The 16,280-nt window shown below is 40.7% G+C and overlaps 1 protein-coding gene across 3 annotated transcripts in view; it reads right to left on the bottom strand.

Moving 5' to 3' along the window:
- The window catches only part of SLC30A5 (solute carrier family 30 member 5), a 29,433-nt gene extending 15,277 nt beyond the window's left edge, over positions 1 to 14,156 (bottom strand). The window contains exons 1-10 of one of the 3 annotated variants that reach the window (XM_038403058.2): positions 13,633 to 14,156; positions 13,301 to 13,423; positions 11,099 to 11,165; positions 9,470 to 9,555; positions 8,104 to 8,191; positions 7,139 to 7,226; positions 3,164 to 3,240; positions 1,931 to 2,101; positions 916 to 1,204; positions 323 to 531 (exon numbers count right to left, since the gene is read on the bottom strand). In XM_038403058.2, coding sequence (XP_038258986.1) covers positions 323 to 531; positions 916 to 1,204; positions 1,931 to 2,101; positions 3,164 to 3,240; positions 7,139 to 7,226; positions 8,104 to 8,191; positions 9,470 to 9,555; positions 11,099 to 11,165; positions 13,301 to 13,423; positions 13,633 to 13,706 — 1,272 coding nt within the window. In that variant the 5' untranslated portion in view covers positions 13,707 to 14,156. Of the gene's footprint in view, positions 1 to 322; positions 532 to 915; positions 1,205 to 1,930; positions 2,102 to 3,163; positions 4,101 to 5,214; positions 6,240 to 7,138; positions 7,227 to 8,103; positions 8,192 to 9,469; positions 9,556 to 11,098; positions 11,166 to 13,300; positions 13,424 to 13,632 lie in introns of those variants that run through there. The other 2 variants (XM_043514647.1, XM_043514646.1) reach the window with 2 other exon arrangements.
- Positions 14,157 to 16,280: the final 2,124 nt, after the last annotated feature.

Raw genomic sequence — 16,280 nt, 5'->3', positions numbered from 1 at the left:
TAACTATGCCAAAACTAATTAAGTTTTGTAAAAACTTAAATGTCAGAGTGGCTAAGCACTGGAATAAATTGCTTAGGGAGGTGGAGGAATCTCCATCATTGGGGATTTTTAAGAGCAGGTTGGACCAACATCTGTCAGGGATGATCTAGATGATACTTAGTCCTGCCTTGAGGGCAGGAGACTGAACTAGATGACCTGTCGAGGTGCCTTCAAGTTCTATGATTCTATGTTAAAGCTCATATTAAAAGTTGCCAGTAAATTTTAAAAAGATTGATCCTTTTTCTACTACAATTTGTCATTAGAGTTAAAAAAGTGCACTTACCAGATTTAGGCACAAGAAGTAGAAAATCTGTCTAGAGTCATACTCCTCAAGGATTTGTTTCAGTGACTCTTTAATAAACCGGGGTAACGACTGAGAACTATGCTGCAAAGCATCACCCATAAAATTATAGAGAGGAATGCCTTCAGGAGAATAGCCAATAAGAGTGCCTTTCTGCCCTTTCCTGGAGGGGGAGGACAGAATATTGGCAGCTGCAAAGAGAGGTAGATGTTTTTGTTGTTGTTTTTAACCTTTATGGTGGATTGATAATGCAAGTGTTTTATCAGTGATTAAAACTTCCACAAGCATATCAAGGTGGTGAAAGTCACCAGCTTCATTTTCAAGGCTAACACTATATTTTATTGTTATACTAGATTGGATCATCATTTCTACAAGCAGACAGATTTACTGTATCCTTTTTTGTAGACAATGAATTATGAATGTAGCTGTGGGTTTACAACACTGTGCTGTTCCCCCTCACCCCTGGAACTCTGGGGGAATTCTACAGAGAAATATTTCTGGTGATCTTCCAGTAATATATAAATAATTTTTAACTGGTTTATCATCATTTAAAGAGGAAAAAAAGGAATACGTACATAAAATGAAGAAAATGGCACTCACTACCACTCCTCCAGAGAGGACATGCTCTGTGATTTCATGGTGTGCTGGCTTGTTCATAGCTCGAAGCTGATCCGTTATCGGATGTGTCCAGAAGCTGCCAAAGAGCAGCGCACTAATCAAAATGAGCAGCGATCCATAACGGGCACACTTTGAGGCTTCCATCTTGACAGAACATATGGACTCCACATAAAAATCCAAGATCACGACGAAAAAGATAACAGTTACGAAAGGCATGATGAGAGAGGACCAGGATTCTACTTTACTCTGTGATAAAAACGAACAAATTCTGAGTAATATTGATCACAAGTTGGTAGATGTGTAACCTATATATAGTACCAGTTTATATATCTAGTATTTTGTCTATTGCATGTTTGCTATACATTAGACACTTTAAATAAACGGGTATTCACAGACTCCTAGATTTTAAGGCCACAAGGGACCATTGTGATCATCTAGTCTGACCTCCAATATAACAGATCACAGAACTTCCCTGAACTAATTACTGCTTCAAGTCCAATAGCTGTGGTTGAACTAGAACAGATCTTCTAGAAAATACATCCAGTTCGGAAATTAATGAAGTTAATTTTCTATAAAAATGTTTTCTATTGATTTAATTATCTCTAGATAGAAAGACAGTGGTGTAAAAGCCTCAAATTTAGAACAAACACGTATTCCCCAAGAAAAACAATATCTTCATCATCACTGTCTCTGTAAGGTAGTAGAGAAACCAAACTACTGTACACAATCCAATATATCCTCTTATGAGTCTTTAGAGAGCAAACCCCTGCCCCCAAAAATCACACAGACGAATGTATCAGAAACACTGTGCATATAAAAACCAATCTATTTTTCCAAGCAAAAATCTCAAGAAAAGTTGTTTCAATAATGTAAAATAAATTCTTGGAAAGGAAAAGGTATATGTTGTAGTTTACAAATGCAGTTGTTAGAATATCAGTCACTTTTGCTGATGAACACTTGCTATGCTGTTACCTCAGTTGTCAGAGATAGGACGATGACCCATGGGCATAACAGAAGGACGGAAACAAGATGAGACAAAGCTTGAAGACGCTTGGCTCCACCTACATCTACAGAGAGCTTTCGGGAAGCCATATGAAAAGCAACCTTGCAACACAATGCCAGTACCAGCAACAGCACTCCACCCTGGAACATAGATAGATCCTATTAGCAGTACTTAAGAGTCAACTACCTCAGTCCAATATAAGTAGCATTTATATGACAAAATATTAATATTCTTTTCCTTATTTCCTTCTTTTACTTATTAACATAAGACACAGACAAGGTATTTCCCTTCCCTCCAAAGATAAGCTTTATTTGCTAACAGCTTTATTTATTTGCTACGACTTAGTTTGCAACTCCCAGTATTTCTAACTGGAACTCCTTCAATTTCTCTCTGGCCATTCTCCCTTCTTCCACCCACAAAGTAGCACACTGGAAATGTTTGGAAATAAAATGGAGCCATCTTATATCACCCACACTCTTTGTATTTATTTATATTCATTCAAACCCTGTGTCATTTCTCCCAACCTTTTCTTTGGAAATTGTTCCCTAATCTTTACAAAATACATTTACGTGTACAAAATTAGCTTCTCATATTTCTTAGGTCTAATCTACCCTGTGCTGGGCTAACAAATTTCACTTAACTCATCTGTCTGGTTTATTTTTAAATAAGACCAATGTTTTCTAGCGGTGTCATAAATTCAGTATTTTCTTTTTGGCTTCTCATTTGTCAGTGCAGCAGTTCCAATAACAAGACTAACTAGCTGGACAGTTCAATCAAATACAGCAATAAGCCTCATACAGCATGATTCTAATACTTTACTCAGTAAAAAGCCCCACTAATTAAAATAGGACTACATAGAAAATTGGGGTACCACGCAACTCAAGCAAGGGTATCAGAATCTGGCTCTTAGGCTCCAAGTAGCATGGGAAAGAGACAGATACACAAGACAATGACTGATAAACACTAGGGAACAGAGGACTTGCCTATTAAGGATCATGCATATCTAAGTCACTGTTGAAATAAAACTTCAAGTAAAAAAGGAACAAATTTAATAGATACTTTCAGATTATGTATTAAAGCAAAATGCCGCTAAGTAAATAGTTGATAGGACATTTTGAATTAATGCAGTTCTCTTCACAGAATTTTTATGAACACATCATTCAATAATTCAGCATCTAGATTACAAAAGAAAGCAATTTTACCTTGTGATCGGCAACTCCTAGGAAAGCAATGATTGTATGAAGAACATGGGTAAGAGCACTGTCATGATGTCCCTCAGCTAAACAAATTAAGTTAAGGAAGATTCTCCAAATGAACCCTCTTCCAACTGCCCAATCACATCTCAACAGAATTAATAGGACCTCATTCTCATAAGGATCACAAGTCATTTACTGATATTAAAAAAAAAATGAAAACACAGCTACAGGTATACCGGAGGACCAAAAACTGTAAATACCATAGGAGATCAGTAGAGGAAACAATATACATTTAAAGAAAGTAAAATTTGAATCAAATTAAGCTTTGAAGTATTGATAATTCTAAAGTTTTTAACTATAGAAGTTCAAAAGTCTGTTGCTTCCGTAGGGAAAATATTAAAAATGGTGTTACCCGATGACAAAACTTTAAATATTTCACATAAGCTAGTCTTAATATTCATGTTAAATCTGGCAATTATTTGGACTAAGGATGAACCGGATACCAGAAATAAACTTAGATGAATTTTCACTGGAAGCATTACAGTATTTCTTTATCAATGAAATGTCTAAAGTATGAAACAGTCTATTAATAGACAGCTTTTGAAGAGTTTCCAAACAAAAATTTAAACTTGAGAAAAATTAATGAAATTGACAAATAAAAAGAGGTTTTAAATAATTTTAAAAAATTATTCCTTTTGAATAGGCAAAATTTATGTTTTAACTTAGAAGCATATGAAACTGGTCTAACAGAAAATGAAGGAAGACAATTGATAAGCTTGGGTGTGGATGAGAGACCGTGCAAAATAAATATGAAAATAAAGAATTAGAGTTATCTTAAGTTGGGTAAAGCGAATACAAGTTTGGTAAAGACCCTTACCAGCAAGTAGAAGGAAGTGTGTGAAAATAATGAGTTATAAGGCTAGAAGGAGATGTTGAGAGAAGTGTAAGGTTATGCATTTAGGAATTAATAACAAGAATTTTAGATATAAATTGGGGACGCATCAATTAGAAGTAACGGAAGAGGAGAAGGACCTTGGAGTACTGGTTGATCATAGGATGACTATGAGCTGCCAATGTGATATGGCTGTGAAAAAAGCTAATGCGGTTTTGGGATGCATCAGGAGAGGCATTTCCAGTAGGGATAAGGAGGTTTTAGTAGCGTTATACAAGGCACTGGTGAGACCTCACCTAGAATACTGTGTGCAGTTCTGGTCTCCCATGTTTTAAAAGGATGAATTCAAGCTGGAGCAGGTACACAGAAGGGCTACTAGGATGATCCAAGGAATGGAAAACTTGTCTTATGAAAGGAGACTTAAGGAGCTTGGCTTGTTTAGCCTAACTAAAAGAAGGCTGAGGGGAGATATGATTGCTCTCTATAAATATATCAGAGGGATAAATACAGGAGAGGGAGAGGAATTATTTAAGCTCAGCACCAATGTGGACACAAGAACAAATGGGTATAAACTGGCTACCAGGAAGTTTAGCCTTGAAATCAGACGAAGGTTTTTAACCATCAGAGGAGTGAAGTTTTGGAATAGCCTTCCAAGGGAAGCAGTGGGGGCAAAAGATCTATCTGGTTTTAAGATTCTACTTGATAAGTTTATGGAGGAGATGGTATGATGGGATACTGGGATTTTGGTAAGTAATTGATCTTTAAATATTCAGGGTAAATAGGCCAAATCCCCTGAGATGGGATATTAGATAGATGGGATCCGAGTTACTACAGAAAATTCTTTCCTGGGTATGTGGCTGGTGAATCTTGCCCATATGCTCAGGGTTTAGCTGATTGCCATATTTGGGGTCGGGAAGGAATTTTCCTCCAGGGCAGACTGGAGAGGCCCTGGAGGTTTTTCGCCTTCCTCTGTAGCATGGGGCATGGTTGACTTGAGGGAGGCTTCTCTGCTCTTTGAAGTCTTTAAACCATGATTTAAGGACTTCAATAGCTCAGACATGGGTGAGGTTTTTCATAGGAGTGGGTGGGTGAGATTCTGTGGCCTGCACTGTGCAGGAGGTCAGACTAGATGATCAGAATGGTCCCTTCTGACCTTAGTATCTATGAAAGTTTCTAAAAAGGTTGTAAATAAGTCAAAAAGAATCCGTCTTAAAAGGAGCCAACATGGACCCTCCCAACCCACATACCAGTGGTATCTTAAAAGCAAAGCCTATGTGAACCCAGGTGTAATGTAAAAGCTGTTGGTCAGCAGGAAGGAGGGGAAGAAATAAGGAGGAAGGAGGTTACAACTCTTATCTGGACAAAAACTGAAAATTAATGCGAACTGTCTCAGATTAGTTGTTAGCTAAAGTGGTAATTGGCTATTAGATCATTTGTTTGTTGAAGGGTATAAGAAGAGTTATGAATCTGAGGGTTCTTTGTCTAACAGTTCTGGAGCACATCAGGATGAGACAATTTTCCCTAAGTCTGGCCTAATTTGCAATTACTGTATACTGATCACATGCTTATGAACACTTTTTAACTGTATTGGGCGTAGTAACTGCTTATTTTTAGGCTGTTAGGCATGTTTAGAGCAATTGCATAAAATACTATTCAGACTTTGGACTTAAAGGAATTTATGATTAAATTAGAGTCTAGTAGTCTCCACATTAATATTAATACTTTACAATATAGTTAATAATTCCAACAGACCAGCTACACGAAGTTCAATGCAGATAAGACTGAAGTGATGAAGGTTTGGGGCAAGTCAACTAGAAGAAATGGTGGCAGTGATATTTATTCACTGTGTTACTGTTTTCCAGGAATCTTGTCTGTTACCTTTATCACCCAACAATGAATTCAATCTGCTCCAAACTGTGTTATATTTGAAGACTCTTAGGAAAGTTTAGTTAGTGAAGGACATCACACTAAGAGGTGTTTCACACAGGAAGCATATATCAACTTCCAACTGTAATTCAGAGTGTTGATCTTAACCCATCAAGCTCTTTACAGTTGGTTTTTTGAGCATTTTATAGGCCATCACTCTTCAAATTTTAATCTTGGGAGTTGAGATCACTTGAGACATTCAAGCAAACTCACTTTCTTCTCCCACATCTGAAAGGGCCCAAGATGGTTGATCTTCTGAACATGCTGGAAGACCCAAGTAGACACTCAGGTCAAAATTTTTAACAGAGGATGTCTAAAATTAGGCATTCCTACATATAGACACCAAAGCAGTGTGATTTTTCTGAGGATATGTTTACACTGCACAGTTAGTTTGGGCTGTTACCTTAGTTTTAACTTCCTTATTAGCCACATAGAAAAACCTCTAACTCAGATTTGGAGGTGCTTTAAGCATGGTCTATCTTACCTAGCTGAGTGTGTAGGTTAGAACCTAGGCTCCTCTTTAACTTGGGCTGAAACCTGCCAACTTTGCAGTGAGGAAGCATGCTAAATCACTCGAGTACCAACAGTCCTCTAATGCCCTTCCCACAATTCCTCCCAAAGGACAGATAAGCTCTCCTGCATCTAACAGAATGACTAAAAAAAGAATCTTTGAACACCTCAGCACAAGAAATCATGGGATGTACCCCAGACACGCATGGGATTGCGGAAACAGTGTGGATACAGCTTTGCAGTGGGGAGATTCACACCAGGCTAGGCTAACCCAGGTGCCAATCCATGCAGGTTAACTGCACAGTATAGACATACTATGAGGTGCTGAGCATCCACAACTCCAGGGACGTAGGCCTCAAACTTTCTTTGAGAGGAAAACTGAACCGAGAGGCTTCTATAGTTGAAGGGGCTGGGCAATTAAATTGGGATTTTTCTGTCATTATGTCATTTAGATTGTAATTATTTATAGCAAATTTATAGCTGATGCTGTTATCACTAAAGTAACTAATGACCGTGCATTTGACTGGATTAGTTGCTCAGAATGACTAGTTCATTTTCTTTCCAGTCATAAGTACAATGCTCTGGAGAGGAAAATGCAGTTGAAACAAGACTAACTTACACTTTTACTCCAAACATATAGTAAGAAAGGATACGATGTTCTGCAATTTTAGCCATGAGATCATCATTATCAAAAAGCAATAAGCAGATCACAGCAATGATGAAAAATGCAGCACCTCTTGTCTGGAAAGAGGACAAAAGGGAATCATTATAAAATGGCTTATTTGGATGACAAACATTAAAAGTTGCAAAAAAAAAATGCAAAGGGTGCATGCATGTAAGTGTGAACACGAGAAAAACAAAGTCAAAACAAAATCCTTAAAGCAAAAATTACATTTGGTGAAACTGTTCTTGCTTATATATATACACACACATATATAAACAACCCACCTATATTCAGCTTATATCAGACTTGTTAGGTGACTTTGGGGAAGTCACTGCAGTTCTGGGCCTCATTCCTCCCCCTCTCCCCCAAAAATCTGTAAAATGGGGATAATCATATTTGCTTCCTTTGTAAAGCACATTGAGATCTATAGATGAAAGGTATTATAAGAATCATTTGACTTGAGAATAGGCTATGGTCACTGTATGTGACCTTGGGAACGTCACCTAATCTCTCTGTACTTCAGTTGAAACATCCATAAGATGGGGATAATATTTTCTTGTCTCTCTGCTCACAGAGCTATGAAGCTTAATTTACTAGTATTATAAATCACTTTGAAGTCCTTGGTTGGAAAGTGCTATAGAAGTGCAAAATACTATATTTTAAGTTTTTTCTGCATACAAATGATAAACTTGCATCCCTTCATCATCATGAATCTCAAACACCTTTTCATGTTGTTACTCCTTGTATGTGCACCCGTTGCATATTTATTTCATTAAAAAAGGAAGTACATATTGTAGTTTCACCTACATTTAAAATTAAAATATACATAATTTACCTACCCCTTTTATGAATTTCAGTGAAACAATTAGGTTTACCTCTACTGTATTCCTAAATACCTGTAATATTTGTAACTTTATAAGGTATAACTATTTTCAGCAAAAAATATTTAAATACCTTTGTTGGTCCTCCTCCTGAACTCGTGAACAATACACTAAGCAGTGACACAACAACAACATCACTGTGCTCAAACAGCAACAATGTCCTACAAAACAAGAGACACCAATTTTTATCAGGTCCATTTCAATATGATGCAGTAGCTTGATATACCTGATTTCAACTAAAATTAAATGGAAGAGCGGTCAAGGATTTATTCAATGGCTTCAATAGGAACGTTGTACAATTCAAAAGAACGGTAGGGAACCTGAAGTCTCAACAGCTGGATCCCTGAACTATAGACTTTACCATGACGACAAATCAAATAAAAACACCTATTTTCTAGCTCAAACAATAGATCATGTACAGTAATTGAGTAGCAGTAACTACCTAAACACTTTTTAAACAGTAGCATGCTTTATTAGAGCACCAAGAATCAAACTTCTCAAGATGGAATTAATATTCATATTACAATAATGTCTGAAATCTGAAGTTCCCTGTTCTCTGGCTGGGAAAAGGACATTTTCTTTTCCTGTTAACTTCCGATTACTGAGGAGTTGATTTCCACTACTCTCCCGTCTCATACAATCTCCTCAATGCTGACAACGTATAGTTCTCACTTTTGGATCCTCATCCCCCATTCATAACTCCAGTGACTTCATCTACTGCTGGTAGCTTTCCCAAGCAGAAGTTTGAAAGTGACAGTCTGTCAGTTTTACAGATGTCCATAGTTTTCTTAATAGCAGCAGTAAAAGTGACTACAAGACATATCATTTTCACTGCTTCCGCTTGGGAAGACTTCTAGCATTCACAAAGGCACTGGAACTTTCAGCTGACCTGAGAACAGGGCAGTAAATTGATTCACATTTGGACATCTTTGCTATCTTAAGAGCTAAAAAAACAATTTTTAAGGCAAACAAAGCTTAACCTTTGCAGAATTTGATAGCTTTAAGCCCTATCTCCACACACTAACTATTCAGAGAGAGGCTTTCCTGAAGTTCTTCACCTCTGAAAGTCCCACTTCGTCATCTTTTTTCTGATCCTTTCTGAATCAGTCAAGATTGCCACTTAATGAACTAAAGGGAACACAACTGAATAATGCGAGGGACTTTTTCTATACAAAGACCTAAGAGTATTACCATCACCACAGTACGCTCAGCCCCTGCACGCTAAAAGAGTGAACTAGGATGTCCTGCAGCAAACCAGGAACTGAATAATGGCTGCTCATCTGAGGATTTATTTTTATAAACAAACAGAAGTACATTTCTCTCAAAACACATTTCATTTAAAAAGAAATTAAGTGTACAGAATTGATATTTCAAATAAACTATCAAACAAATTAAGTTAGCATACTTTATTTGTATAAAGTTTCAGGCATGTACATTACCTGAGAGGTCCACAAAGAGTGAGGCCAAAAAACCACAAAAGTGAAATGATACAGCCAACAACAGCATGTTTAACTATTTTGATCCACTATAAAAGAAAAAACATTTTATTAACATTTTCTGCCTGCTTTCCAAACAAACATCTTGCATTCAATTCACATACCAACTACTACATTAAAGGAACATTAAAATGTATGCTGTTGAGCATCTTCAGAAATTAAAACAGTCTGACTTGTCTTGACTACTTCACAATGCCCCATTATGTTTACTTTTGGAAAGACATTTTATGGCTGAAATTCTTTACTTTTATCATTTTCTATCACAGCAGCAAGTTCTTTCGATGTAGTTTTAGTGCCTTTTTTAAAAAAATCCATGGGTTACAGTAGTTAGGCTGAAGTCAAATTTACTTAGTGGTCAAAAAAAATGCTGACATTCAGTGTATTACACAATAAAATACATCTGACAAACATGCACAGTGCTAGATAAAGTTGTTCAACGTTACAAAACTAAGGCCTTGACCCTAAAAATATTTATATATGTACTTAATTTTATCCCAAGGAGTAAGTCTATTGAAGTCACCTGGAACTACTTACGTGCTTCCAATTAAGCATGCACCTAAGATTTGAACGATTAAGATTTTAAAAGTCTTAATCAGGAGATGCAGCTCATTTTTATTAAAACAAAACTACTTAGGATGTATTTTAGTGAGACAAGGTGGGTGAGAAGGTTGGTCCAATAAAAGATATTACCTCACTCACCAGATCTCTCTAATATCCTGGGACCAACAGGGCTACAACAAACACTGTAAACAATAGATGTATTTTCTAGTTTTAAAACCAGACAAACAACTAGATAAAGTTGGATGCGATTTTTATTTTTTAAATAATCCGCTCAAGTTATTCATGCGCCAAAAATCCAATATTTGAGTTAAGACCAAATTAAAACCTTTTAGCAGACAGAAAGATAGATTTTTCCTGATGTATGACAAAGCCAAGAAATTTGTTCCCCCTCTCACTTTCTTTTAAATTCTGTCATGAGCTTTCTCAAACCAAATTTGCCTTTAGGACATTTCCTGATACAATGGTTCAGATCCTTTATATTAAATACATTCCAAATTACTCTGTAATGGCACAATCAATTATTTTATTTATTTCATATAAAGATGAATGCGGGGAGAGGGAAGGGGTGATGACAAAAGTTCTTCCTCTCCATATTTCAAGCTCCATTCTGACAACTGCTTGGATTCCTCTGCACTGTGGGATCAACACAAAGGGGCTGAAAAGCTGATGGCCCAGACCCTCCCGCACAATACAATCCTCTGGGCCACCCTCCTCCTCCTGGTCCAGGAGGCATTCCGCTGGTTGCAGCTCAGGATCGATCTCTTCATATTTACAGCTATTTGCATGTTAGGTGGTAAAGCACAGAGTGCTCATGCAGGGTGTAATTTTCCATGGGACTAGCGCTCCTAAACCACTTAGATCATTTTGAAAATCCCAGCCATTTTCCAAATGAAACCAGAAACATCCCTTTCACTTTCAGTGAGCAACTAAATATTTTATTAGAGTCATTATTCATATTGTCCCAGAGTATCTAAAAGTGAGTGTTCATGCATTAAGTATAAGTCAACTCACCTGGCGCTTGGTCACAGTTTTTCCAGAAGAAAATGGCTTTTGAAACAAAACCATAAAAAATGCAGACCTGTTAGGGGAAATATTCTCCATCAGCGTACTAGTTCAAGTGCACTTTCAGAAAAAAGTTCAAATATAGCCATTTTATTATTCAGACTAGTTCTAGGCAATCGTTTCAACCCTTGTACAAGTAATTATTCTCCAGCTCCACTTGTATTTTAAATGAATGCTACCTAGTTTTTGCCAGAGGGAAAAAACAACAGTGACTCAATCTGTTTCTGTTCCCTGTAGCCAGGGGTGAAAGTAAGGCGGTATGGACCAGTATGGCGTACCAGTAAAAAGTAGCCACCAGTACCGGCCTGTACGACTGACTTTAAAGCACTTCTGCGGCAGCGCTTTAATGTCGCTGCCCCTTTTGCACCCCACATCGGCCACAGCAAAGGACCCAGCAAAGCCATGGCAGTGCTTTAATGTTGTTGCCCCTTTTGCCCCCCCCCCCACCTACCAATGGGGGAAAAAGTAGCAGCTGCCCTGGGGCCACGATTTAAAAGCGCCCAGGACTCCGGCAACAGTGGCTGGAGCTCCGGGCCCTTTAAATTGCTGCTAGAGCCCCAGGCAGTGCGGGTCAGGCAGCACAGACGGGCTGGCTGGGGAAGTTGACCCCAGCCCCACCCCTTCCCAGGGGGGCCAGAGCCAACCCTGTACCGGTAAGAGCTCAATTTTACTTTCACCCCTGCCCATAGCCCATTTCAGCTATTCAAGTAGCCATAAGGTTCAGTAAGCTTTTTGTAGCAGATGAATTTTAGTCCTGCCTACTTTGTCATCCACACAAGTCTGGCAGAGGACAGCCAAATGGTTGTTAATTCACACTTAGTATGGATCAAAATAAGTGAATGTGTAGAAAAAAATTGAGTTTTGAAGGGGAGCATGATTATATAATACTACTGTTACATTTTCATTTCTAAGGTGCCCCTATCTTGCATAAAAACCTAAATAAAGCCACTCACCCACACACCTCTACTAGAACTGGCCTGAAACAGTATACCCAATATCCTACCTTCCCAACAACCACAAAAAATAAACTAAAAAGAAAAAAAAAAAAGATTATGTTGTTCAGGAATAGTCAAGTGAAAAACCCCAAAGCGGAAATAAAATGGGAACATAAGCTAATTGAAATTAGTCAATGTTGTCAAGTTAGTTAGAGCACAGCTTTCACAACTCATTATGAGCCAAGCTTAAATTAGTATTGGTCCAGCTACCAACAAAGATATTAATGATGACAATAAATGTAGGAAGTAAGATTCTAGAGTAGAGGGCAGCTTAGCTTCCTTCCAAAGAAAAGGGTAGCACAAGGAGAGACCACACTGATTTCACTTGTAATTTTTACTTAAATGAAATATTCTAGATACAGATTTATTCTCTTTACTCAGTATTTGTCATTACATCATCTGTCTAAAAGTAACAACTATGAGCCCTTTAATGAATAAATTAAAAAAAATCCCCTTCTTCCCTATAGTTTCTCAAACTACAGTAAGTATGCTTAAAATATCAGGATTTAGACAGTATTGATTCCAATGAGGTATTCTTCCTCTTAAGTACAGGGGCTATTACTAGAACTTGCGATGATCATTTTAAATACATCTACCATTGTATTTCTATTATCAATTAAATGGTTAGTTTTGTAGCATCATACAGCTGTGCATCACAACACAAATCCTTTTATCACCCACGAATTACCCCCTTTATTTAACAAGAAAGTCAAAGCACAACAGCTACGCTCTAGACATCTCTACATCAGTACCTATAGATTCCACACTGAAAATGAAAATCTAAAAAGGAGTAAAGGAAAAGCAGGCCCAGTAGCTGGATAGGACAACACAGCATCTCAACTTTTTTTTTCCCTTGCACAACTATCTGTCAGGAGCTGTTGTGCTGTGTCTAAATGTACATTCCACCAGAAACAAGGAAGGTTTTGCCCCTTTAACAACCTCTCATGCAGCACACAAAAGGCACAAACTCCCTTGACTTATTACGAAAAACTTTTTGTTTCTTTCAGACTGAATCTTTTACAGACCCCATGGGAAGAAACCCAGGCATTCATTGCCAAAAAAACAAACAAAAAAACAAAAAAAAACCACACTATTCTCAAAAGAGAGAAGCTGCAGCAGTGTTTGTTATAAAAGGCTTAAACAGCAGCACACTTACCCCAGCTGTACTACAAAGATGAACTGGACAAGGTGGACCACTTTCAGGAGATCATAGGATTCAAAGAGTCCCAGAGCCTTTAGAAACTTGGCGAAACACAGCAGCGCAATGTATCTAGTCAGCCTGCAAAAGAACAAACGACCACAGGCATTTCCTAAGCAGGGGGCAGCACGGGCCGAGATCCACTCGGGGACGCAGGCTGGCTCAGAGGCCCCCAGCCCGCCCGGGCACGGGGTGAAACACAGCCTGACCGGGCAGCGCAGGGGCTCCCCGGCTGGCAGTTCCCAGTTCCCCCACCCCCGACCCTTCCTCGCGCTGGGAGCGGCAGTTACCGGGCGCTGGGCACGTCCACGGGCCCCAGCCCCCCGCCCCCGGCCAGGGCCTCGCCGCTGTAGGTCGCCTCCATGCCGGGTCTCAGGAGCCGCGGAGGCCGCCTCCCGCGCCGCGGGGCCTCCTCATCCTCCGCGTGCTGCGAGCTTGGGCCGGGCGCGCTCACACGCCGGGCTCGGGAGGGAGGCAAGGCCCGGAGGCCGCGGCCGGCAGCGGAACTTGCGCAAGCTGAGCCGGGCCAGCCACGTCCTCAGCGGCCGGAACCCCTCACTACAGCGCGGCGCGCGGGGGAGCGCCCGCGCCCCCCCCCCCCCTCCCCTGCCCAATGGACCGGCCCGGCTAGGGACAGGGCCCAGCTCGCGGCAGCGCCACCTGACGGCCTGGGGCGGATGCTGAGCGCACCAGCGACCCTCCCTCTGAGGAGCGCGGGGCAAGAGCCGGGGACGGGTCACTGGCACCGCCCGATGCGGCGCGGGCAGTGAGCGGGGACTCCCCTGACCGGCCTCCCCCTCGCCCCTGTCCCACTGACCCCCCTTCGCCCCCCCCGCCCTTTCCTCCTCCTCCTTCTTCCCCTCCCCCGCACCCTCACTGCCCCCTTGGCCCCTGTCCCACTGACTTCCCCCCGCCCTGCCCCACTTTTATAAGTCTAACACCTAACTGGAACAATACTAACATATACATGAGCTGGTCTAGTTTCCAGCTATGAATTTGCCAGTGCTCAGCGGATGCCTACAGCCTTGGCAAGAGCTGGCACCTGGTCTACCAGTGTCACAGGTCTCCTCTGCCCTGCACCCCTCTCACCCGTGCAGCCTGAGCCTTCCCCTGCCCCTGTGCCCCTCTCCATGCAGCCTCAGCCTCCACTTGCCCCTGTGTCCCCTCTTCCCCGTGCAGCCTGGGCCTCCTGCTGCCCTTGTGCCCTCTCTCCCCGTGAGACTGAACCTCCCCCGCCCTGTGTCCCCTCCTCTCCATGCAGCCTGGACTTCCCCCATCACTCTAAAGCCTGGGCTCCCCACTCTCCCAACAGCAGCCTGCCCTATGCCCTCCCAGGAACAGCCTAGCCTCTCCCTCCCCCATCTGCCCCCCACGTCAGCCTGGCCTCCCCCTCCCATCTGCCCCCCCAGTGGCAACCCAGGCTGTCCATCCCCCCTGGGGAGCTCCCTATCAGTCAATCCTCTTTCAGCTTTTCCTAGCAGCTTCTACCTCTCCTCCATTTCCCTGTGGGTCTGGCCTTCCTGGCATGGCTGTCACAGAGGACACGTGTGTAATTCGCAGCAGTTTGGTGCTCAGACCAAGGCACTACCAGGCTCAAGTTGAGCACCAAGAGCTCTCTCCTACATATGTGGGCCAGGTATGCTCACAGGGCTTATTTACATTGTGCAACATTGTAACTGACACAGTTGTGGAGGTTTGAGTGAGCTGACACAATGCTGACCATGTCAGGGTAGGCCAGGGCAAAGATTATGCAACGTGGTATCAACTAATCCTTGTTAAAGCCTGGTCCCAGGGAACTCAGACATGTTGGGGGAGGGATGCGTATGTGGGACAAAGCTGCACTGAGCAGGTGGTGGGCTGGTCGATGTACGATTATGTCTTGGCCTTACACATGGTATGGAGCACTTGCTTGAGCAAGGGTTGACTACTCTTCTGATTATGTTTGGATTTAGGACCTGATTCAGTGAGGTGATTAATTCTATTGCCAGTTCAAATGTCTCTGTAATTTGACATTAGATTACATTGCAAATCAAAGAAATCAGCATGTAGTTTTCTCACATAGGGATGATACTTTAACATCTGAGCATTCAAAATCATAGTCCACAAGCATTAAATTTTTCTGTCTTTATAAATAAGGTTACAGTTTTCAAAAATTAATAGAAAGGAAAAGCTGTGGGGTCAAAAACTTCATTAATCTTTTTTCAATTAAGATGGAAAAAAATATCTAACTACACAGAGACTTATATTTGGTTAACCTGCTAGCACAGAAAAATCTCGTGTTACATTAGGCCCTTTCACCTTTTCAGATGGGGGTTTGTTCTTTACTTTCATTAATTGCTTATTATATAGATCTATTTCTGTTGATTTTTGTCTGTGCAGGTGCTTATTTCTCAAGGCTGTCCATTGATGCTCCGTATCATTGTGTTTGCTGACATTTCAGACATGCTGTTAGATTCCTAAATTACTGCCAGGAATGTGACAACATCCACTTGTTTGTGGGAAAAGGAGGTGTACTGGTACATTTCACCAAACTTTTAATTAGTGCCACCTTCAGTTTGGCACCCATTGCCATATTTTGCAAAGATCACTTTCCTTTACAGCCTACTGTCTGCATGCTGATGTACAGTGGTCCTGTGTCCGACTGTCTTAGACTAGTATGAGAGCTTTGCCTGCACTGACTGATTGTTTCTCTTTCAGCCAGTAAGCACAGGACTAGCCAGAATAGTGATTTTTCTCAGTGTCCTGATTTATGTCACCCTGCTTCTTATGAGCTTCACAACTACTGTAAATGAGCAGCCTTTCCAATGGTTTTGATACCATTCTTCATGTTTATTTATACCATTCTACCACTAACTATGCCCACTGCAGCCTATGCACATGGGGTAGGACTGTAATTTCATCAATGGTACAGTGCAGCAAGAGCAACCCTCCTGTAATA

This window comes from Dermochelys coriacea, chromosome 5 (genome assembly GCF_009764565.3).
Source record: "Dermochelys coriacea isolate rDerCor1 chromosome 5, rDerCor1.pri.v4, whole genome shotgun sequence".
In the NCBI taxonomy this organism is placed as follows: Eukaryota; Metazoa; Chordata; order Testudines; family Dermochelyidae; genus Dermochelys; species Dermochelys coriacea.
The sequence above is the reverse complement of the archived record's forward strand: the minus strand, read 5'-3'. Positions and strand labels throughout refer to the sequence as shown.